The 24,823-nt window shown below is 43.2% G+C and overlaps 1 protein-coding gene across 4 annotated transcripts in view; it reads right to left on the bottom strand.

The window, feature by feature from the left end:
* The window catches only part of nlgn3a (neuroligin 3a), a 133,152-nt gene that overhangs the window by 30,400 nt on the left and 77,929 nt on the right, over positions 1 to 24,823 (bottom strand). For all 4 annotated transcript variants that reach the window (XM_085476418.1, XM_085476428.1, XM_085476437.1 and 1 more), the window contains one exon: positions 13,771 to 13,956. In XM_085476418.1, the coding sequence (XP_085332544.1) occupies positions 13,771 to 13,956 (186 nt within the window). The remainder of the gene's footprint in view (positions 1 to 13,770; positions 13,957 to 24,823) is intronic.

Raw genomic sequence — 24,823 nt, 5'->3', positions numbered from 1 at the left:
GAGACCAAAAAGCAAAGAGAGACTTAACAGTGGTTAAGATGCCACTTGTAATCAAGCTCTGATCAGAGAGCTAGAAGATGAGTCAGGGTTAATGCTGCGTTCAAAAGCAATACTCAGGTGAGGAGTGTTTTTTCACTGGGAATTCCCTTACAACACACTTAACACTGACCTATGAATCAGTCAAGCATAAAAAGACCCCTTTTAACTCAAGGGATGAACCAGTGTTTTGTCTACACACAAGAAGAACCCTAAGGCAATTTCTTACCACCTTGTTGCAAAGACACATAATTTGTTCCCATCGTGGCTCAAGAGTTAGGAGTTCGCCTTGTAATCGGAAGGTTGCCGGTTCGAGCCCTGGCTTGGACAGTCTCGGTCGTTGTGTCCTTGGGCAAGACACTTCACCTGTTGCCTACTGGTGGTGGTCAGAGGGCCCGGTGGCGCCAGTGTCCGGCAGCCTCGCCTCTGTCAGTGCGCCCCAGGGTGGCTGTGGCTACAATGTAGCTTGCCATCTCCAGTGTGTGAATGTGTGTGTGAATGGGTGGATGACTGGATATGTAAAGCGCTTTGGGGTCCTTAGGGACTAGAAAAGCGCTATATAAATACAGGCCATTTACCATTTCTTTAGCCGAATCTCTAAAAAATGTCAAAGATAACACAGTTTGACAGGTATAAAATTGTACTTTTGAACCAACAAGGTGATTTCCAAAGAGCTAGTATCCAAAAACCTGGCACATCTCAGCATGGTGTGCAGCATGTCCTTAAAAATGTGAGGAAACCAGACAAATAGAGGGTAACAGGAGAAGTTGTAGGTCTGAAAAACCATGTACAACTTCTGAAAGTCAAGGCCTTAAGAAAATAAGAAAAAAAATATTGAAGCGGTGTGTGGGATCATCTTTACAGAGAATGTAACAAACGGCATCATCCAAAGAAGAGCTTTGGAATATCCTTCATGAAGCTTGCAGAGCTAAAGACTACTTAAATACTGTGAAACTTTTCACACAGGTCCTAAAACCCCAATATATCCCCCCAAATATAAAAACAGTTACGCGTTTGATGGTTGCTAAAGTCAGAAGTTTTCAAATTCTACACATGAGCAGTTTAACGTGGCTCAGGAGAGCCTTTTCCTTCTAACCATTGAATTGTAGCTGCAGCGTTCTAACCTGGTTATACTGTCAATGCTGCAAATGTTGTGTATTGATAAATCATGTGCAAAGATTGTGAGATTTCTATGTATCAGTACACAAATTTCCAGGGGTAAACCCAGAGCTGATTCTTATTTTTCTTCCTTTTCACACAGCCAGAGATTTAGTAAAAAGATAGACCCATTGTCCCAGGATGAGACATTTGTATTGACAACCTGTGCATGTTCTGTCTCCCAGAAAGATGAGCTAGAGGAGCCAGGAGCAGTGTAGACACATATAGATACAGGGCAACATGCACATCGATAACTTTACATCACACACCAGTGAATCACATGAGCGCAAAGATACTGCAGTGAACTTCAGCATACTATTTTATTTGAGGCAGTTGTGGCAAAGGGCAAAAAAATAAATCGGGTTCTCCTCCGTTTTGAAGTCCTATATCTGTGGCACGAAGGGAGCAATTTGTAGAGTGCACCGAATTATACTCTTATGATTGCTCAATCATTATGGTATAGGAGGTCAGCTGGTGGGTGGGCTCCACATCTTTGTTAAAAGCATGCAGAAGCCATTACCTGTTGTTAAGATGATACTTTATTTGTAGCATGTGGATGGTATAAAGGTAAAAAGTGAACTTTTCTTCTCAAAGCATTTGTCTCTAAAACCTGTAACAGGTAATCTCTCGGTTCAAATACAAACCAAAGGTGATCACTGTAACCTGAGATAGAAGTTCCTGTTCAGGAGAGAGAAACTGTCTTCAAGTTGTGAAATAGCAAATTGGCAATGTTGTTCTGTAACAGTTGCATTCGATTTGGTGAGTCACTCTCTTTTACCACTGAAAAGGATCTATAGCTTATGTTACCTCTCTAAGCAAAAAATCTATTACAGCCTTGTGGGCCTGAGAGCTAAAGATTTAGTCTTTTTGTCAGTTTGCACAATGTTGGCCCTTTACAGTAGGGGTTTCTGCTTGTCAGCATGATTGCTGAAGTTCGTCTCATTGGGGATTTTATTGTGCTCAGACTATGCAAATTTTTACAGCTAATACATTTGCACTGCCCGGAACTGAACGACTCAAACGCGGAGCTACAGCTTGCGACTGCACGTCACAGCCTCACACACGCACAGTGAAGAGCTGAGGTGTAAATTACAGCACATTATGTCACTGGTAGGAATCCAGATGGTATACACGAATATCATTGTCTGCATCACACTGTGATGGGCTCTCAGCGAGAAAATCCCACGAGCTCGGCCCAACTGCAAAGTAATTGGACTGATGTTTTTTCCTATGCGACATTTCTTATCGCACACTGAAAAAACAAATTTCCCTTCAAACCATCTTGTCTGTAAGCACAAACTGTACCAAGTAGGGTAAATGTAAACAGAACGATGCATATGTTTCTGGATGCCTATAATCATGAAGCAGGCAAGTATTTTTCTCTTTGTATGGATGGAGTAGTTAGAGGAGAATGGAGTGAGAGTAAAATCATACATTTCCTATTTGAAAATAATGTAGGAGTTTGAAAAACATCACCGAAAAGCACTCGGAAACACCTGGTAAGGCTCCCTTTTTCCGCCAGCGGAGGATGTACACACATAAATCACATGGTATGAAAACCTGTGAAATTGACGAGAAACGCGATGGCGCTTTCAAGCATGGCGTGCTTTAAAAGCAGCTCCACAGTATCCATCTGTTATTCATGCAGAGACACTGAGCGCTTTTTCTTTCCCTCAGCCGAGAAAACAGATGCACAGCCACCGAAGGACTGACCCAGCTAGCCGTGGAGGTGAGCTGTCAGCTACAACAAGCAAACACGGAGTGCTCGGGGTCATCGCTAAAGGGGAAAGTTCAGCTAATTACACTGTAGTTGTTCATCTGGCAGACAAACACAGAAACAACCATGTATTTATTAACACGTTTCACCGGCCTTTTTTGCCTGGTGCAGAATGCCTAATGAATGAGTACAAACAATCATGGGTATAACAAAAAAAAAGAAAAGAAAGAAAGAGCAAAAAACTAATTTTAACAAGCAGGAAAGAGGGCAACAAAATAGGAAGACATAAGGAGAGGAAAGAAATAAACTAGATGGACATAATGAAATGTGAAAATGGCGTAAAGGGAAGATAGTGAGCGTCAGAAATTGGGCCGGTTTGTGTTGAACAACAGCGACCAAAGAGAGATAGAGAGAGAAAGCGAGGGAGAAGGTGTGAGAGGAGGAGGGAGGTCAGTGGAGATGTGGAGATGGGCGGAGGAGGAGGGGGAACGATGAGCCCCCAGTGCTCAGCTGTCAGTGCTTCCTCTGCAGGTGGGGCAGGAGGAGTGCCAAGTCCCTCTCTCCCACTCACACAGACACCCATGCATCGCTCTATAATGGATGCTTTACACTGGTGCCAGAGAAAGACTGAGGCAGAGAGAGGGAGACATGGTGAGAAGACGAGAAGAGACACGGGGGAGGGCGCGCAACAGAGAAAGAAAGAAACTGCTTTGAGAACAAGGAAAAGGAGCTCGAGAAAATGCCTCGGAGATGAAGGTGCTAGAGTGGGGATGAGTGCAGCGAGGAAATAGACAGACAGACAGACGGAAAGAAACCTCCATCAAGTCATTAGACCAATAAAGAGAGGAAGCAGACCAGACAGTCTGGGAGCAATATGATGTAGCTATTGGTATGATTGATCCAAAGCCTAAGAGGATCAAAGAACAGTAAGGGCACAGCGAGGAGCTGTGCCACCATTCCCCTCACCACTGCTGTCACTGTCTATTAGGAGCTGTTTGAATGCGCCCTTGACAATGATTTATCAAGAATGATTCATAGATTACATCTACCTGAACTAATGACTCGGCAGCGTCTTCACCGGGGACTGCAGGTCATAAACAGATGACATATTCTGTAGTGACCTCGTTCATCAGCTGCGATTAGATCCCAAAAGTAATCTCGGCAATACATCACCAGATGGGTCTCCTTGTATTATCTTGAAGAATGCTGCTCAGACAGCCCGTGTGTGCCACGAGTCTCTCAAGCTGCTGAGGTCTATCGTACCAGTTGTGGGTCCTGGGCTGCAGGTATATGCAATGCTCTGAGGTATTACCTTGGTTGATGGAGGCATGGATTTACTAAAGTACTCAATTATCCACTGCTTCTTACTCTGACCTGCTGCTTGTCTCTTTAACACCTATAACTCCATGCTTTATAGGCTCAAAGAACTGCTGCAAGCTGAGACAGACTAATGTCTGGAGCACTTGAATAAACTGCTTTCTCCATTTTAGGACCATTTGTCAATTCTTCATTCCTCGGCTCTCTCCTGGTGAGGGATAGGTAAAGCTGCCACACTCTGATGGACAGTCCGACTGGATATTATTTTCTAGAGTGTTCACCTCAAACTGGCTATCTGACCTCAAAGGCTTCTTTCCCCTCATAACACCCCTCCCACCTCACATTACTCTAGTGGGGCGCTTTTCCTTTTTTTCCCCTTCTGCTAAGCACAACTTTGATTTCAATTTCCTTCTGCGGAGCTTTGGAAGAAAAAAAAAGCCAATTTGCTGCTTGAATTAGGCTATTTACAATTTCTTTCAGTTTCAAAAAGAGTGTAATACCTTTTATTTGGTGGGTAATCCTCAGTCTTTGTTTAGGAAAAAATTAGGCAATTTTGCTTCACTATACAAAGTCGAAGACACCGTCCTTCAAAGAGTGACTGAAAAATGTCACAAAGACCACTTGTTAAAAGCAGTTTGCTTTTTCCACACAATGAAGGCGACGGTATGTGGCAGACAACAAAGCTGAGTAGTCAGCGTAAATAAATACAAGCATTCTTGCTCCGCAGAGATGGCATCCCCCTGGTTTAATTATCGCTCTTGTCAATCGAGGTGGAAGAATACAGCACCTGACAAGGCGCGTCCCCATTCTCTCATCTCGCATAGGTCTTTTTCACACCCTGAAATGCACAGACACCCTTCAGCAAACAGCCAAATCAAACCTCGAGATAGAGGCATTCTGTTGCCCCAAACACCCAGGTAACTTTACAGTGTCAAGTCGCTGAATGCTTTTGACACCTTAGAAATGGGGTCTATTCAAGTTTGACAATTGTCCCTGAATTTTCTCAAGCTGGATGCATTTGCACAACAATGGCAGCTGCATGGTGTATGAATAACATCCCAGGGATGCGGTTATGCTGCTATCTTTCCTGGCGACTCTGAGGAAAATTCCAGCTCTTGCGAGGTACCTTTATTTGTCGCTTAAACCAGACAGGGAAAGGATGGGTGAACCCACACAAATGAAGTGGGCCAAGAACGTAGATGGATTGCACCTCTAGATCTGTACAGCAAGAGCTCAGTGCAGGGACATTAGCAGGCCTGTAGGCCATTCCGCAAGGAGAACGTCCCATGAGTCTTGTTTCAGAAAGAAAACCCACACGTGTTATTTTTCAAAGGTCATAGCCAGACGTAGACCAACATTACAGTTAAAGAAGTGATTCACTGCAACACTTCATGCAGCCTGTTGGCCTCCTTCTTCACTCTCTAAGACAGGGTAATTTAAAGCAGCATATATATTAGCCTTAAATTACGTGTTGTATCTCAAGATGCACCAGTGAATAAGAGCACAAGTTTTCAAGGCTCAACACACCCTTGCAATTCCAAGCATGCATAGAACAACAGTGTTTGTGTTCTTTACTCTAAGGACAACTACAAGCCTGCGTGTGCATCATAAATGCTTATCAGAGCAGAGGTTGGGTGCACATGCCAACACAAGCACTGAGTTAAAACAGGCAGATTTATTTGAGTTCAAATGGATGGCATCTTTATTTTCTCCCCTGTTTTTGCTTTGGAATCAGTCAGAATCAGTCCCTACATTGACCTTCAAAATCTGAATCTTCTCAAGCTGAGAGAGATTCAAAGTCCAGTGTAAAACAGAATGAAAATCTACAACGTTATAATGTATGGAATACATAAATTAACAGGATCGCACAAGCCATGACACCAGTGAGCTCTTGGATCACACACACACAGCCTTGCCCGTACACACCCACCAGGCTTGAAACTGTAACACATCACATATGTTAATGTGCAGTGCACATTATAGCTGGGGACTTCAACCATGCTGATTTAAGGTCAGTATTTGAACAGCATATTAAATGTGCAATGAGGGGGAAAACACACACTGGATAAAGCCTACAGCAACATCCAAAAAGGCTACAGAGCAACCCCTGAAAACACGGACTGGAGCGTGTTCGAACATCAGGACCTTGAAGAGCACACAACATCAGTGCTCTCATATATTAACTTCTGTGTCAACAGTGTCACTGTGGACAAACGTCTCCTGGTGTATTCCAACCACAATCTGAGTTGAAAAGAGGCATCAGAGAAGCCAAGGCAGCGTACAAGAGAAGGATCGAAGACCACTTCAGCAACAACAACTCATGACAGGTATGGCAGGGAGTTCAGCACTTAACCAACTACAAACCTTGCAATACCACGTTGACTGAGGGTAACGCGGCGCTTGAGGAGGAGCTGAACCACTTCTTCGCATGCTTTGAGGTGAAGGGACCAGAGGCGGCAGCAGCAAAAACATCGGACAGCAGCAGCAGCCCAAGCCTCATGGTGCAGGAATATGAGGTGAGGCGCACACTGAGGGCAGCGAACCCCAGGAAGGCCGCCGGACCAGATGGGGTAACCGCAAAGGTCCTAAAAGAGTGTGCAGACCAGCTGGCTGGGGTCTTCACTAAGATCTTCAACACTTCACTGTCCCAGTCCTGCATCCTGCCGTGCCTAAAGTCAGCCACAATTGTCCCACTGCCAAAGCGTACTAACATTAGCAGCCTCAACGACTACCGACCAGTTGCTCTAACACCTGTTATAATGAAGTGCTTCGAGAAACTGGTCCGACGTCACATCGTGTCCTGCCTGCCACCCACACTCGACCTGCTCCAGTTTGCATACAGAGCTAACAGATCAACTGAAGATGCCATTGCTACAATAATAATAATAATAATAATGGATTGCATTTATATGGCGCTTTTCGGGACCCCTCAAAGCGCTTTACAATACCACTATTCATTCACTCTCACATTCATACACTGGTGAAGGCAAGCTACAGTTGTAGCCACAGCTGCCCTGGGGCAGACTGACAGAGGCGAGGCTGCCATATCGCGCCATCGGCCCCTCTGGCCATCACCAGTAGGCGGTAGTTGAAGTGTCTTGCCCATGGACATAATGACCGACACTGTCCGAGCCGGGGCTCGAACCGGCAACCTTCCAATTACAAGACGAACACCCAACTCATAGGCCACAATCGCCCCGCTCCCCAAAGCTCCACACCACTAGCTGCTGACCGTCTTCTACCGCTGCTCCATTGAAAGTGTGCTGACACATTGCATCGGTGTGTGGTTCTCCAGCTGCACCACAGCACACAGAAAGGCACTCCAGGGAGTCATCATTATGGCCCAAAAAATCCTTGGACATCCTCTTCCCTCCCTGAAGGACCTGTACAGCACTTGCTGTCTCAAGAGGGCACGCAGCATCCTACGGGACGGTACACACCCAGGACAGCGGGTGTTTAAGCTGCTGCCATCTGGCAGGAGGTTCAGGCTGCTGAGGTCCCGAACAAATAGACTCAAGGACAGCTTTTACAACAGGGCAATAGTCCTAATCAATGCAAATAGCTGACCTGACTGGCTACCTACCTGGACTTTTTTGGGGGGGAGGTAACAACGGTAAAAACAGTAACAATAATAATATTTATATTTATAACAAGATGCAATAACAATTAATGTGCAATAATAACAGTGTGGAATTCAAATACACTTCTTCTTCTTTTTTATTACTAAGTTAATATACTGTGTTGTGTTGTTTGTGTTGCGTTGTGATGTGTCGTATCATGTCGTGTTGTGTTATATGAAGTGCCGACGTACAGCTTTCCAATTTCATTGTACTATTGTACTATGGATGACTGTGCAATGACAATAAAGAGTTATCTTTCTTATCTTATCTTATATGTTAGCCAGAGCTGAACATGAAAAAAAAAAATCATCTTTTGGGGCAATCGTGGCTCAAGAGTTGGGAGTTCGTCTTGTAATCGGAAGGTTGCCGGTTCGAGCCCTGGCTTGGACAGTCTCGGTCGTTGTGTCCTTGGGCAAGACACTTCACCCGTTGCCTACTGGTGGTGGTCAGAGGGCCCGGTGGCGCCAGTGTCCGGCAGCCTCGCCTCTGTCAGTGCGCCCCAGGGTGGCTGTGGCTACAATGTAGCTTGCCATCACCAGTGTGTGAATGTGTGTGTGAATGGGTGGATGACTGGATATGTAAAGCGCTTTGGGGTCCTTAGGGACTAGTAAGGCGCTATATAAATACAGGCCATTTACCATTTTGTTAATCATCTCTGAGTTTTTACTGTTTTTTTATGATTTCTTCTTGCTGAAGAATAATAAGTGTTACCTGATTATCACCTCCGCATTATTATGTTGTGACACCAATGAGCCGCCCACTGGAAGGCTAAATTAATACTCTCATAGGCAAAGGGGAGTAAAGTGGCGCAGAAGTTGGAGTGTGGCTGCTTTAAAGAACAAGTACATGTCAGGCTGTGTATTTTTGACCTATTGCAGGTTCCTGCTTGTACTTTTTGAGTGTTTATTTCTGTACCGTGCATGTAGAAACTGCCATTCTTCGACACTAGGTCTGGTATTTCGTGCATGCTAATGAGCTTCCTTCCATCTTGTCTTCGTTCTGGTGTGCTGATATTTTCTTTAAGCTGCAGATTGAGCAATGCTCGCCCATTTTAGAATGAGCAGGGGCCACTGTCGTGGTGTAAGAACGCTAAGCCTAATATTTCTTTAAATTACAATCATTGGCAAGCTAACGCCAGCAGGTTAACACTACAATCAGCTATTTTTGTACAACATCTTACTATAAACAAAGACTGAATGCTTTAGTTAGCCTTCTGTGTAAGTGCATACTTATGTTGTAATATCCATCACTGTATGACTCATGGCTCTAACAAGCCTGCTATTTGTTTTACTTGGTTTTCACTTGTTGATTTTAATCCTTTGGACTCTCTTTTAATCTTTCCTTTCATATTTAGTTTGTTAGGATTTGGGTTAAAGAATCCCCCTTAACAGCATTAATAAATAATTGATAAAGGTTTTGTTTGTGCGATGATTTCAGGGCCACAGTCCCCGATGGTAGTAAATGCCATAAAATACCTTGTGGATCTATCAAATCCCATGAAACGAGAAGGGCTAAATCCATGTTCAAAATCAACCTTTGCTTGAATCTCAGTTATACTCTTGAAGCTTTGTGGCTGTATCTTACCTACCTGGCTAAACATGCTCTGTAAGTGTCTTCCAAAACACATTTTGAAAGAATGACACTAGAAACACTAGACACTCGCAAATTTAAAACAACATCAGTGGCCTGTAATAAAGTTCATATTTAAGATTTTTTTTTAAAAACAGCAAAAACAATCTGTCGCTCTGATCTTCAGTTTCTCCAGATCCAATCACACATTCTATCACTTAATCAAATCCTCTCCTGTTCTTCCCACTAAATAGATTCAAACCTATGCCCTCTCCTGAAAACAAAGTACCTGCTCCCTTGCCCTCATGGTTCATGGGGTTTAAGTATTTGCGAGGAGGCGTCTTGCATTAAAATGCATTTGTACTCCTTGCACTTCTGTAATAAAACCCAGGCATTTAACATGTGTATTTATGGTTCTCAATAACCCAGAAGTCTTAATAAAAATGAAAGCTGACATTGGCATGAAGGATCCTCCTCACTAGCTGTCTTTAATGTCCAGAACATTCCATTAAAACGGGAGCACTTCCTTAGAAGTGGAGCTTTTATCCTGATTGCTTACTGGAAGAGAGGGAGGAAGGAAAAAAAAGAAAAAAGAAACCAAACGACCTTCAGCGCCTCTACACCTAGCCCTTCCCTCATGTGTGAGCTGTGAATGGACACGCCTGTGCTGACATATGTGCGGGGATGAGATGCACACTGACACTGAGTGTGAATGGCATAGTATATTTCCTTTGGGTTTTGAATTGAGCAACACTTCTTTGAATCTCTAGAGATATATGTACAAATGCACATGTCTGAGTCACTGGGCACTTGGTATTCTGCTCATGCACAGAAAAGCCATCTCAATTTTGAAATCATAACGATTATTAGGAGATAGGGGAAAAAGCCAAATCTGCATGTTTAATTAGCGCCTGTGCGATGCCAGATAGATAATACATGGGACTTGCTAATGTCCTTTCTTTTGAACTTCTTTAGCCATTTTCTTTTTGAAGATGGAGAAAAAAAGAAGATGGGGACAGAGATTTTCCTCAGTGGGAACACAACTGTTGAGCTACATTTAATAAGCTGGTCAAAAACACTCTCCTGCCGAGAGAGACTGCGCTTTTAATGACCATTCTGCTTCCAAAGTCTCAGATGTGCAGCAAGATTGCTTGCCACATACCAGACAAGGCAGCCATCTTATTAATAGCAACACACCACACATGCTGCAGACTAGGGAGCAGAAACCTAGAGAGGGAGACAAGGGAGAGAGACGCACTGGCACATGGTGAAAAAGAGCATGTCCCGTGCATGCTTTTACTGACTGTGTAGGCAAGGAGACAGATGGGTGAAGTAAGGATGAGATTGGATGTAGGACGAGGCAGGGCAGGCACCATGGTCTAAAAAACTAGCCCTCGCGAGAAGGCATCCAGACCAGCCTCCACACGGGCCAGGAGGGGAAAACTCCGTGATGGATGTACCCTGTGACTGGAGCCCTCGGCACGCCCACACGAAAACGCCACCAAGGCCAGGCCAGCGGAGCAGGCAATCAAAGAGAGAGGCCAGAGGGCCAGGATGATATAGGAGAATTCAGCTTATTAAATAAGCTTCAGGAGGAGCATGGAGCATCTAAAATAAGTTGTCACTCTGCCACCAACAGGCATGAAAAGAGTCTCGGTTAGATGGAAAGTCTATGCACTGCAGGCGGTGATGACAGACTTTGTACCGTAAGAGTGGGAATACTGTCATTAAATACACCAACACACCAGGGAGCTTCAGTACAGTGTGCCATCATTGATTTCCTCTTTTTTTATTTTTTCACCTGGGCTTCATTATCGTGCATCTGAGCAGAACAGGAAGGGAAATGTTTGTGTATGTAGGGATGCAAATCTTATTCCATAATACCACATGTACCACTACTATGAAAATACTACTTCTCTAGTGGAAAAGGGTTTACATGCAAGCAAGTTGGAGTATAAATTCAGGGGCTGTGATGCACCGTGAGTGGTGTTTCTGACTTAATTTTCATTCAGACTGCAAAGTAGGAAGCTCAGTATAAGAGGCTCTATCAGAGATGCAACAGTCTGCTGACACAGATAGAAAATCATTACACAAGTCCATTACCAGAGGCCACCTGAAACCAGGTGTTCTTGTGTCACAGTTTGTAATTCAGTTGATTATATATTTTTATCCTTAATTTTCAACACTTTGTAGACCCGGACACTTTGATTCCTTTCTTGTTTGTGACGTTGCCTTGGCAACAACAGCATCTTACCAGTTTTCGCTTCGACGCTTAAGACCGAAGGAGGGGCGGGGTGGTGTACAGTGGAGGCTGTGAAAGCAGGTGCAAAAAGACATTTCTTCACTTGTATTTCCTGTCACATCCAGCAGCCCACTCCAGTCCTAAACTTTATATAATTACAACAATCTGTGCTCCCAGAGAGTCTGTGTGAAATCTGATTGCCATTGGTAACATTCACAGCAAGAGTCCTGGCGTGATAGAAGGCTTCCTGTTTCAATTTGCTAGGATCGCTCAAGTTTTACTGGCTTTTTCTTTTTTCTTATCCCATCAGTGGGGCATACATTTCCATTCAGGGGAAAAAACAGAGCCGGTAATATCCAATTTACTGGGAGGAGATGGTTTCTCTGGCAGTATAATAACATGCTACATGGAGCGTAGCATTATGAAGTATGAATAAAAAAAAAGCATTTATGGTAAAAATTCAATTCAAAAGCAGTCATCAGTCATCAGAGGAAATCAAGGCAATTAGTAACACTTTAATGCAAATTGGAGAATGCAAAACATATCACAAATCCTTGGCACTGTAATGGGGTTCCAAGGAAGAGACGATCAAATGACCTCTTTCAAACTCACCCTGGTCGGTCCACTAATCAAAAATCCAAGAAGAGAGATTTCACTCTGTTCTTGAATAGTGTGTGCTTCTGTGTGTGTGTTTGAGCTGGTGTGTGTAGTGATGGGGGTGTATCGCTTAATAGCTTTGTGGCCACAACACTGTCTGGGACCAGGCCTCTATCTACTGCAAGAGTGGTTTCTTTGATGTGGTTTATTTCCATGTAATGTACAGTAACAGCCCAGTGTTACACCTCCAGCCATCTGTGTCCAAAGCAACATGTTTGTGGCTTGTTAACATGTTTGCAATGAGCCTGGCTAAATGTAAAAATCTCTCAGTTGGAAAATAACATATAAAAAAATATAACATCGCTTTGCGGACTGCAGCCTGTCGCATTCACACAACTGTGGTCAATTAAGAGTTAATTTATCTGAATTTTAGGAGCTGGACAGCACCTCATACACTCCCCTTCGAGTGCTTTGACTATATGGTAAATGAACTGGTACTTATATATATAGTTTGTCTAATACTCACATTGCAATGGATGGATCTGGGGAAACTCAAAGTTCAGTATCATTCCCAAGGATACTTCAACATGCATACTGGAGTAGCCACAAAACTGTGCAATGACCTTCCAATTAGTAGACGATCTGCTCTACTTGCTGAGCCACAACTACCCATAATGCCTTAAATGACCCTTCCTACACCACCGGCAATTCATTCTCATTTTTGTACCTCACCCTACCTCCCCCAGCCCAGCTTGGGAGCTGCAGCCAGTCCTTATGAAGGCCTTCCCCAAACTGCAACCTCAGATCCATGCATCCATCCATGATGTCAAATCTAATTGAGGATGCGGTCCCTTACAGTAATGACTTTTAAATGTTTGCACAAAAACATGTAATAATTTCACTTTCAGTATTATGCATTTGGGCCTCCAGCAATTACTTACCTGTAATGCTCTATTTGAATTTAGTGATGTATTAGAGGAGGATTAGTATGAGGGATGTTTATTTCATGTCCAAGTCAAGCTTGCATGTTGCATTAAAGACAAGTCCAACATGAGCAGTAAATCATCATGAGGTGACATTAAAGTAGCAGCTAAACATTGTGATTTTGTTTTTTTTAAAAAGAAAACTTGCAAGTGTGCACCATTTAGCACGACGTGGCTACCTTGAAAAGCTCTCCTTAACATACAGTGTCTTGCTTCCAGTGTCACACTACACCCATTTTTTGGTACAGGGAAGAATACTAACAAACCGGCAGAATATGTCAAAGCCCACATGTGGCTTGAAATCCACCGTGAAGTTTCCATTTCTGGACTGAAAATCACATTCATTTGAATGCAAACTTGTTTCATCTTAAAACATTTCTTATGCTGCACAGTGAACTCGATTAGATTACTCGCTGTAACTCACTACCTGCATGCCTAGATAATATCAAGAAGCCTGCACACCAGCAGGCACAAGCTGAACAGCTATATCACACACAGCCCCACCACACCGGCGCCTCTGCCCCACTGTACCTTCAGAGTGATGGGAGAGCGTGAGCAGGCTGACACAAGAAGCTCCGATCCCAGAACCAAACACTGTGATGCGATTGGAATCTCCTCCGAAGAAGCCGATGTTCTCACTGATCCATCTCAAAGCCTGGATTTGGTCCAAGAGCCCATAGTTCCCTTTAGCTGCCTGGTCACCTGTGCTGAGGAAGCCTGCAACACAAAAAGAAGAAATTAAAAAGCCATGCAGTGAAAGCAAGTCAAATGAATCCCAGGCATAAAGTTGTTAGCCACTAAAGGTTTTCCACAATGACGGACACCCCACCCCGGTTTTGTCAGAAGAACCACAACACCAGGTTACTGCGGTTGTGAAATCATGACTTATTGGATGGCTCTTGGTAAAATAGGAGTGTGTGTGACCGCATGCCATCTGCACTTTATTGGAAATCAATGCCATGTCTCCCTGGGTAAACACCCATCATCAACAATATTGAGCAGCCGTGATGAAAACCTTGCAAATCTATGAAAACTCTGCGGACAGAGAAAGAGGAAAAAAAAAAGCTTCAAATGCTGCAAAAATAAGCAGTATGGAACGCACACACTGCACACGTGTTCTGAGTTTTATCCTGTCATTACCATTCTCTCTCCTGCTCCATAGTCCAACGAACTTACATTCTAAACATTTACATCCAGCACTATTTATGTACATTTTCCTCCATGTCAGTAATCTGCTAGATTTGGACAATGAATTTCTCTTGGCTACATCAGCGCTCATGTTCACACGCCACCCTTTCCCAGTTGCTCTCCAGGGCCTGAGCTCTGACGACTGATGGTTAATGGAGAGTCACGGGAGAAGATCAAAGGCAAGCAATCCCCAAAGTCCCCACGGTGGAGTCGGTGTCCGTCAAACCCATGAGCATGCATGTGAGGTGACAGATGGGTGATGTGTGGAAACCAGCACCCCACTCTCTTTAGCAGCAACGCTGCCAAACACTTCACAAGCAATGAATGTGTTGGTGGTGAATGTTTGGAAGCCTCCGGTGGTCCTTCGGCATCTCGGCATTGTTCCTAACATCTATTTCGTGGTCTGTCGTCTATCCGTGTAAGGATAAACTGTCAAAGCGAAAGAAGATTACAGTTTTGATATTAGCAACGCATAAAAAAGAATTACATTTTTTTGACTCAGGTCAGCATAACAATGCTCACTTTAGATGAGCACTGATTAGAAAGTAGCTTTCTCTGTGGTCATTAGCTTGTTCATTGTGAGCAGTCTGTGTACAAAAACCCAGCATGTTCTCCACTGCTTATCATTTCTCTTTGTCTGAATCCGGGCACAATCTCCTATCTCAACCCGAACAGCAAACCCGCCTCGCCCTGAGGGCCTGTTGGCAGACACAAAGAGGGTGGGCAGGGGAAAGGCCAGGCCTGATCATCGATTGGAGAGAGGCAGTGGCACAGGAAGCAAAGCAGGAGACAAATGGATCAACAGATGGTCTCCTTCAGATGCATCCCTGAGGATGACAGAGCAGCAGGCCACATGCAGAGTGAGAGTGAAAGAGACAGACGCAGACGGAGAGAGGAGAAATCGGGGCTCCAATTGAAGAGCTTTTCCTTTTCTTTTTCTCTCGCGGCTCCTCCTCGCTTTCCGTCATCACTAAAGGACAACAGCTTTTACAACCTTCTCGAGGGTGCATGGAGGAGAGCGAGAGGGAGAGAGAGGGAGGAGAGACGTGACTCTCCCAGAATAACCCTCATTTGCAAAATGGTTCACACTTCACCAAGTGTATGTCAGTTGGGTTAAGAAATGTCAGGAGACTGGCATGTGAAAACGGACTCTGTACAACTGTTAGGCTAATTGAAAAGATACTGTAAACACTATCCATGTGGCATTGTAATATGCGGCATTGCTAAATAACAAGATGTAAATCATTAGAGCTGAATCCTCAGCTGGCACAGTTTAAAAAAGAAAAACAAAACACAGTTTCATGCTATGGTCTTTTGTGGCTTCTTGTTTAGCCGTGTTGATTCCTCTGCATAAATAAAACTGGTCATTAAAATGTAGAGGTGGAATCCAATATCTTAGACAGCAAGACATGCTGCAGGCACCATTTAAAAATACATCTAATATAGCTCCTGGTTATGTTTTAATTGGAAAGGTGACAGAAAGTATTTTCTTTGGAAAGCAATTAAGATAGCAAAGTAATTGTTTTTATGCATGCCTATTGCTATTTTTACATTGCAGACTTTTTACTATGGATGTGCCATTTTGTACATATTTGGAGTTGATGACCTATAAAACACCTCAGTCTCCTCTATGATTACAAAAAAATTACTAAAAAGTAAGCTTACTTCAATGACACATAACACACTGTATAGCTTCACTTTGGTTCTGGTTTGAGCTCTCCAAATTTCCCCTTAAGCACCAGCGACAGGGTTATAGATTCCAGATATAGCAGATGATCCCTGTCTGATCAGCACTGCGTGGGCTTTGGCTGCACATAAACCATGATGTGCATTGCACTCTCGTTTCACAGCTCACACCTACACAGGACCTTGGGATTCTGGACTGAAGCTCAATGCTCCTGAAGTGTTTGATCAAGCTGGCAATGTGCTTGACTGCACTACTCAACCTGACTTCCATTTGATTTTTAACAAAAAAAACCAACATTTAAACATTAGGTGCTTTGCAAAGAGCATTTAATTCTAAACTGTAATACAGTATCAAACAATATCCATCTTTGTTAGTTACCCAAATTCAAATCAATATGCAAATGATCTTTTAAATGATGTCAACGATTAACTTTCAACCAAACTGTATACGCAATTACAGTGTCCCAGTCCAGTTAATTTAGCAAACGTGAAATCATCATTAAATACTAAATAGTTCTAGTTGATCTGTGTAAACAAATAAATTATTAATTATTAAACACATCATTTGTACTCATTTAATTTTCCCTGCTACATTTTTATTCTTGCCTGCTGCGAGCTCTGTAACAAACTATAGATTTGCTGTGGGGTATTTTCACTTCACTCAGTAAGTGAGGCAATGCTCAAAACCCAATCCCTATGATAATGTGTGATTTACTTAATGCTTTGTTTTTCTCTTAAAACATTAAAAAAGCCACCTCAAAAACAATACTCATCTCCTACGTCAAGCTCGAGAGCCTCAGCGGGACGTGTTGGCTTGAGCGGAGAAAAGAAATCATCAAAATAAGCGTTATTTAAGTTGCTATTCTTAAATCATATAAAGCAAATCCATAATGTTTTCAATAACATCTGGTGAGAAAAGAAGTTATAAAAGAACCACATCTAATAATAATAATAATAGTAACTTCAAATGGTCTTTGTGGGTGAAACAAAGATTTCTAAATATGGAATCCAACAAGTCTGCGCAGTTCAGCTGGATTATGCATTATATTTGCACGAGAGTATCTTATTCACCACAAACTGTGCAAGTTAATAACAGTGATTGTGTAGCCTTTCTCTGTGTGTTAGAACTGTAATTTATACTGACTGATTACATGATGAGTTTTTGTATCATGTCCCAAACCTATTCTTCCCTGACAGTGATGTAGTTCACTTTTTCTGTACGCGGGCAACTGGCATTTTCTCCTCGTGGCAGCAAAGAGACAGAGACTCAGTCGTGATCTCAGCTGCAACGGCAACGGAGAACGTGGTCCGGTCACAGCTGGGTCAGGTCACACCTGTCTCCTCGCATTGTCCCTGCTGGACGAAACACTGTGTGCGTCTTGTACGGCTACCCCTGCAAGTACCATTGCTTCCCTAGTTACCTTAACGTGACCAGAGAGTCGGATAGCGGCTACGGCACGTCATCGTCCCCTCATGATGACGCGCTCGCTCCACTTTCACACATTTTTGCACACCAGCCACAATGTGCATTAGTTGAGCATTAGAAAAAAAGTGCAAAGCGTGACGTCACATATTGTGTGTGTGTTTTTTTTCATTTGGCTTGATCATGTTTCATCAATATGTGCGTGCCACCGTCTCAGTCTCAGAGTATGTGTTTCCTCCAGAGCCTGGAGCCTGATTTCCTTTTGCCATGCTTCTCAGCATTGATATTGCTTTATTGATTATGATTTAAATGTCTGTTTCCAGTATGGTGGGCTATAACTCACAAGTGTAGCAGCAAGGGGTGATGATAATGATCGCTCTGACCCCAGACATCTCTTTTAGCCCGCTCTCCCAGATAATAGAATGTGCGTAAACTAATGGACGAGGTTGAGAAGAGGTGAGGGGGAGGGCAAAAGCTTGTTGAGCTGAAGATTGAGCTTACATGGGGACAGATGGAGGGAACAGATAGGGAAGGGTAGAGTAAAATGGGAATAACACAGTGACGTAACAGAGGGAAACGGTTTTTTGGCTTTAAAAAAAAAAAAAATTCATGCTTGGTGTTACTTTGCCTTTTCCGTCTTTCTTTTCTATGTCTCATCCTCTCTCTCTTTGAGGGAGCCGGTTAACAAGGCCTTCTGTGTCCAAACTCTCCTTTGGAACCACTCCTCCCTCTCCGGCCTCCCTCTTGCCCTCTCCCTCTATCTCTACCCCCTCCACCCCATCTCTTTTCTGGGGAAATAAAGGCGCACACAGTCACAGCCTTGACAGCCCCCACTAAGAATCCCCCTCCCCCCCAATACAAAAGAGCTTCAACTTCCCCCCAGCCAGGCCTGGGTTGAATGAGAGCCTCTGGGGTGTGGATGAGAAGCAGAGGATGGAAGGGGCCACCCTCCTCACAGCCACATAAAGGGCCTATGTGTCAGGCTCACGATGAGCAAGGGGCATACCCAGCGGTCCATCCTCCGCACAGGGAGCTGTACCCATGACATTTTTACCAGTTTTTTGGGAGTGTGGATTCAAAACACTGACGAGTTTCAAAAAGAGGGAGGAAAAAAAAAGAAATGGTGTGTGAGGCGACTGGGGCATGGGCCTGAATGAAGGTGACTCGGATCAGTGTGCCGCTCCTGTTTACAGCTCGGTGCCCAATAGCGTGGCTGGAGCACAGTCTGATCTGAGAAAAGGAGAGCGAGAGAGCTATAGAAACAGGGCGAGCGAAAGAGTGAAATGCGGAAAAGCACAAGAAAGCCTCTTTATGGCTGAACACAGAAGACTCTGTGATCCACGCCACATCACAGCTTCTGCAGTGGACAGAAATAAAAACTTGTGGGAAAATCACATATTTTCTGATTGTCACTCCAATAAATTACTTATTCCATATTAATGAATATAACATGAGCACAGAATTAAACCAGAAAATGGTTAAAAGAATTTATGCATAAGCCCCCATCCCCTGCATGCCACCCCGATTCTGTCCTGGCCTCATCGCAAATTAATAATTAATTTTAAAAATCACAACGCTTCACATGGCAACAAAGCCGTCTGATGTTCGAGGCCCTAGCCCTTGACACTTTGCAAGCTCAAACCAAATCATAACACAGTCAGTATACTGCAGGTCTTTTCCCAAAACGTCAACACGCAGATGATTATAAGAAACCTAATTGCTTTGGCTTAGCATTAGTCTCAGCTGCACAAAGATTCCCGGACGCAGTAGATGCCGGGTGTCGGCTGGACGCTGCTAGAGGTAGATTATTATGCTGTCATGGTCCTGGGCCGTGTTGGCCCAGTATTCTTAGTTCTCTTGTATTTTTGTATTCAGTTCCCTGTTTAGGTTCTGTTTCCTGAGTTGCCCTGTTATGTGGTTCCCTGTGTGCTTTCCCTTTGTGACTCTCACCCCCTGTGTGCCCCTCTATGTATTCATGAGCCCTTGTCCCCTTTCGTGTTTTATTCCATGTTTTCCCCAGCCTGTTATGTCTGTGTTCTCCCCGTGCTCTCTCCTCCTGTCTGAACCTCTGTACTTCCTGTTTTACTTTGACAGTCTCTCGTCAGTATGCGTCATGTTGTGTTCACTCCTGCCCTGTCTCGTTATGATTATCTGTGTCAGCTGTGTTCCCCGTGTGCTCCCACTTCCCTCGTTAACCCTCTGTGTATTTATGTCTGCGTCTCCCTCAGTTCTGTGTCGTAGTCTCCCTCATGCTGCGTGGATTTCCCTGTGTCTCTCTCCAAGTATTAGTTTATTGTGCCCAGTTTAAGTTTTGTATTTTCCTGTCATCTTGTCAGCAATAAAGCTGCCTTTTGAGTTCATCCCTTGAGTCCGTGAGTTTTGCGATTGGGTCCTCATCCTGCCTGCCACACAGCCGACCATGACATATGCATACTGTGCTACTACATACAGACTGAGCCACTCACATGGAAAATGTGGTCTGTGTGCAACAAAGCAATAAGAAAAAAACAAAACAAAACAAAAACCTACAACAAAATGTCAAGAGGGAAAATCCATGCCACACAGACACCAGAGCTCATCTGACACATATCTGAGCCCCTAAAACCCAGATCTCTTACAGACAGACGAGGGCCTGTTATGGCAGGCGGGGGATGAAAAACAGATACTGTAAGTCAAAGTCGGTGGTGCACGTGGCAGCTGCTGGTCGTCCTGCATGTGATTTCGGGGGGCTGCTTAATCTGATTGTGCGATGTGTCCCAGTGGTCAGACGACACTGTTCAAGGGCTCTAGTGAACAGCAGCTCTGGCAGCAACTACAAATGAGCAGTTTGCATATGTATGACCCCTGGCATCCGAGCACCACTCCATCAATCATACATCGACTATTGGGGCTGTCAGTTTCGTTGCTTCTCTCCCGATCTCCCCTTCGCCATCCTTCCCTTTCGCTGGCTCAGTTTCCTGTCCACCCCTCCTCTCAGTGTCTTTCTCCATTCTGCCTCCCCCAACCCATCACCTTTTCTCTTTGCCGTGTCTCTTATTGTCGTTCTTTTCACATAATAGCACGAACAGAGGCTTCTCAAAGACAGCAAAAGGCTTTTACACAAAGGGGAGCTTTGCATCTCACAGCTGGTGCGGAGGCGTGCTTGCATGCTTCCACAAGGGGAGAGGGAGAGAGTAGTGTTTGAGAGCCACAACTGTGAGGTTAAGCAGCACTTTGGTTCTACTTGGAGGAGCACGCGTCGTCTGGATATATTTCACATTTGCACAATCATTTTCTTTTACTAATGTCTAATGTTTTTTTTTAAATGCACTCTTAGTATAATCATAATCCTTTGTTCAAAACAAGACATCGTCAGGGTGCTCTGCCTCACTTTTTTGGCCTGTGGCTGAACAAGTTCAAAGGCATGGTGTGAAAAATGACATCAAGCCTGGGTGATGTAATTTGAGGGCGTGGTGAGAAAGTTTAGCGCAAGCCAGCTCGGGGAGGACGGCGCAGTGTGCAGTGATGCAGTGATGCAGTGATACCACAGAAGAGATCAGAGCCCAGCTTATCAAAGCACATCAGTGGAGCAGGGTAGGAGAAAAAGGTCATCATTTAGAGCATCTTCAAAGCCTAACTCCACTTCTCCTCAGGTTGGAGTAGCTCTGATAGCTGGCCATAACGAGCTTAGTTTTGGTTGACCCTACCCCTGAAAAAGTTGAGAAACAAGCCCCAGCGGCCAATTTTACAGCTTCCATTTGCGACACTGTAAATCCTGCCTTCAAGTATTTGTTCATTTATTGAAACCTGCCAACTTGAGTTGTAAATCTATCGCAGCAAATTTGAACGAACATCTGTTTTCCAGAGGTTTAGCACTGTGGTGTGTGTGCTGAATGAGTGATTTTTTTGTGTTTGTCTTCAGATGGGTACAATATGGTTGGCAACACAATGCAGCGCTCTTGCCAGTGGGGCTGTGTTCTAATTTGAAACTGCCTCAAAGCTCACAAGAAGCAATAATTTTACAGAAATGTGCTGTTTGTGCTCATTGTGTGCAGTAAGAAAATTTGCATGTTACACCTGTTTGACTGTACAAATCAGAATTGTAAAGCAGAAGAATGCTGATAATATATGTTTTCTTGTTCTCAAAAAATGTCCTGAAAAGAGAAAAAGTATATATAACAATGTATTATCCTTCTCAAGCACTACCTGTGGAGCCAAAGCCTAATAAAGCTCGTCCCTACTTACTAGAACCTCTATTGTTGGTCAGAACCACATGATTGGATGATATGTTCCTCCATTACAATAAACTTGTAGTTTATTCAGAGACTGATGGAATTCATTGTGCTACCATGAATACTCTATAGCCTAACAAAACCAAGAATGAAAATTGTCCTCAACAAATACACTCTAGTATTTGCTTAAATCTTCCGAGTCTAGCTATTTTATGAACAAAATTTGGATTTAAAAAAAAAAGAAAAGAAAAAGCAGACTGGAGACCAAAATTCTTACGTCGCTCTAGAATATATTTGTTTTTTTTGTGTTTGTTATGAATTGAATACAATTTTTTCCCTTACAGATGAAAATGGTTCATAATTTCCCTAAATTAATATAATATAATCGACATAAATCATATAACATGCAATCTACATAAATCTACATATGTTCTCCATAAATTTAATTACAGACTATCTTTGAATATTTGCCCTGCCTTCCTTGTGCTTTAGCGACAGCATGCACTCGAGCTGGCAGAGCCTCAACAAATTCGTGTAAAACCTGACAACCCACATTGCCCCAGCATGATTTGAAAATCTTCCAAAGTGCTTTTTTTTATGATGTCACTACATGTCTGACTTTTTGATTCCAGCAAAAAGCCATTTTACAGTTACCACTGTGCTGGTAGGTCTTAGCCCATCCAAGTGTTTGGCTTAGTTTGCCTTTCCAAGGCTGGTTGACAGACTGGTACTCATCCTCAGAGAAAACTACATAGACTTCTTTACACAACTAATTGGAGATTGATGTGCTTTTATTTCCTTTAACTCTGCTTACGTTGATGTTCTAGCTTCATGTATGGTCACTTTTAGTCTCTCTTTTGTACCTTGGATACACCTGATCCAGCTTCTGTGCTGTTTCTTTCGCCCTTCATAACCTTTGGACAAGGTATGACTCTGACTTCTGACACTTCCACTTGGTTCTGATGCCATGTTCCATGCTACAATGGCTACAAAATCATTTACTGAGACAAGCCTCTAATGAGCAGATTAAATCACACTGAAATGTGTTTGTGTGTTTTTCTCTTTCACCAAGGACGTAACATGGTCAGTGTCACAAAAGTGATTAAGTATAATTGGTGATCTAGAAATGTGCAGAATCAGAGATCATGTGTGCCATATAACTTTTTACTGTGGTTAAATGATTCTAAATATGTTCTATTATTAAAATAAATGGTAACAGATTTTCCATGTTCAAGTAAATTCAACTTTATTTATATAGAGCCAAAAAACAACAACAGTTGTCTTAAGGCGCTTCTCTTCTATATATTGTATCAATAAATTCTGGTATAAAACTACCTTTAGTAGTAAAAATCAGGCTTGGGAAAAGAATCACAGATGGTCAAAAAGTATTGAGGGATGTAGTAAGGTATTATTGGCAATAGCAGAAATATAGAATATCACTGGCTTTATCCTTTAAGCTTGTCAAAGACAGCAGTGATAAAGTGAAATGGAATCATGGCATATAGTATAAAGCCAATCTGAGATGACAAATCATTTCCTACTGTATTACATATGACAGCTTTTTTTTTTTAAATAATGCTTTCACAGTCACCACAGGAGAATGACCCAAGTGCAGGACGCACATAGGCAGAATAAGGTCCAAAAATCCATTCATCCAGCTTACAATTCAGGGTCATTGGGGGGGGGGGGGGGGGGGGGGGGTGAAGCCTACCCCATCTGTCATAGTGTGAGAGACGGAGTACACCCTGGACAGGTCGCCAATCTATTGGAGGGCTAACACAGAGAGACAGACAATCATTCACGCTCACAGCCATGGCCAATTTGGAATCACCAATTAATCTAACCCCATGCAGGTTTCTTCTGTGGAAGGATGCCGGAGTACCGAGAAAGAAGTCGGGGAGAACATGCACACTCCACACAGAAAAGCCCCAGACTGGTATTGAATGCAGGATCTTCTTGCTGTGAGGTGATGCTTCTAACCACCACACGATCAGGAAGGCAAGCAGCATGACAAACAATCCAGTAGGAGCAGGCAAAAGGGCGACATCCAAAAACAGACACACAGCTCATATGTGGGAAATCCAAGAAAACTACAAAGCACATAAATAGGTGGCTTAATAACTGAGTTGATTAAAGACAATCAGTCAACTTAAATGTACAAAGCAAGAGGTAAATTCAGTGTCACTAGTTACTAGTTTAACTACTCATTAACGCAAATATCTAATCAATATATTTATGCATTTAGAGATGGTCTGCTGAAACTGAGCATCAAAATTGGGAAGAAAGATGATTTAAGTGACTTTGAATTTGATTGGTGAAAGACAGGCTGTTGTGAATATTTCAGAAGCTGCTGATGTAAGCAACCATCTCTACAATTGTCTAGAAAGAAAAAAGACGCCTGAGTGATAGTTCTTTTGGGGACAAATGCTTTGTTGATGCTGGAGATCAGATGAGAATGTACAGAAAACTTTGAGCTGATAGGAAGGCAACAGTAACTGAAAAAATGTATGCAGAAAATGCCTCTGATTGTTTGCCAACAGCCGAAGAACAAGCCAGATACCTGCCAGCTAAGAACTGGGAACTGTGGCTACAATTAACACAGGCTCACCAAAACTGGACAACAGAAGACTGGAAAAACATTGCCTGGACGGCTGAATTTTAATGTCAGGTGCCACATTATGATTGTAGGATCAGGTTTTGGGATGACATGGAGCATGAAAACATGGATCCATCCTGCATTTTATGGTTCTGGCAGTGGTGGATATTTTCTTGGCCTCTTACTAAGTGACCATCATTTACATACCACAACCTACCTGTGCATTGCCGCGTTGCAATCCCTATCCCTTTACGACAACAGTGCACCCATCTTCTGGTGGGTGCTTCTAGCAGGGTAATGTGCCATGTCACAAAGCTCAAATCATCTCAAACTGGAGAAAACGGTCTTATCACACACACAAAAAAACAAAAAAACCAAAAAAACCAAACTAATATATATACATATATACATCCAAACCAACCAACTCAAACCCACTGAAAACTACAAGGACATTTTTTTGTTTGAGACAACTGGGAAGGT

Source organism: Copadichromis virginalis, linkage group LG2, assembly GCF_057382275.1.
Source record: "Copadichromis virginalis isolate Kocher_CV1m ecotype Utaka linkage group LG2, C_Virginalis_male_GT1.1, whole genome shotgun sequence".
Taxonomy (NCBI): domain Eukaryota; kingdom Metazoa; phylum Chordata; class Actinopteri; order Cichliformes; family Cichlidae; genus Copadichromis; species Copadichromis virginalis.
Note: the sequence above shows the minus strand (reverse complement) of the source record. Positions and strands in the feature narration are given on the sequence as shown.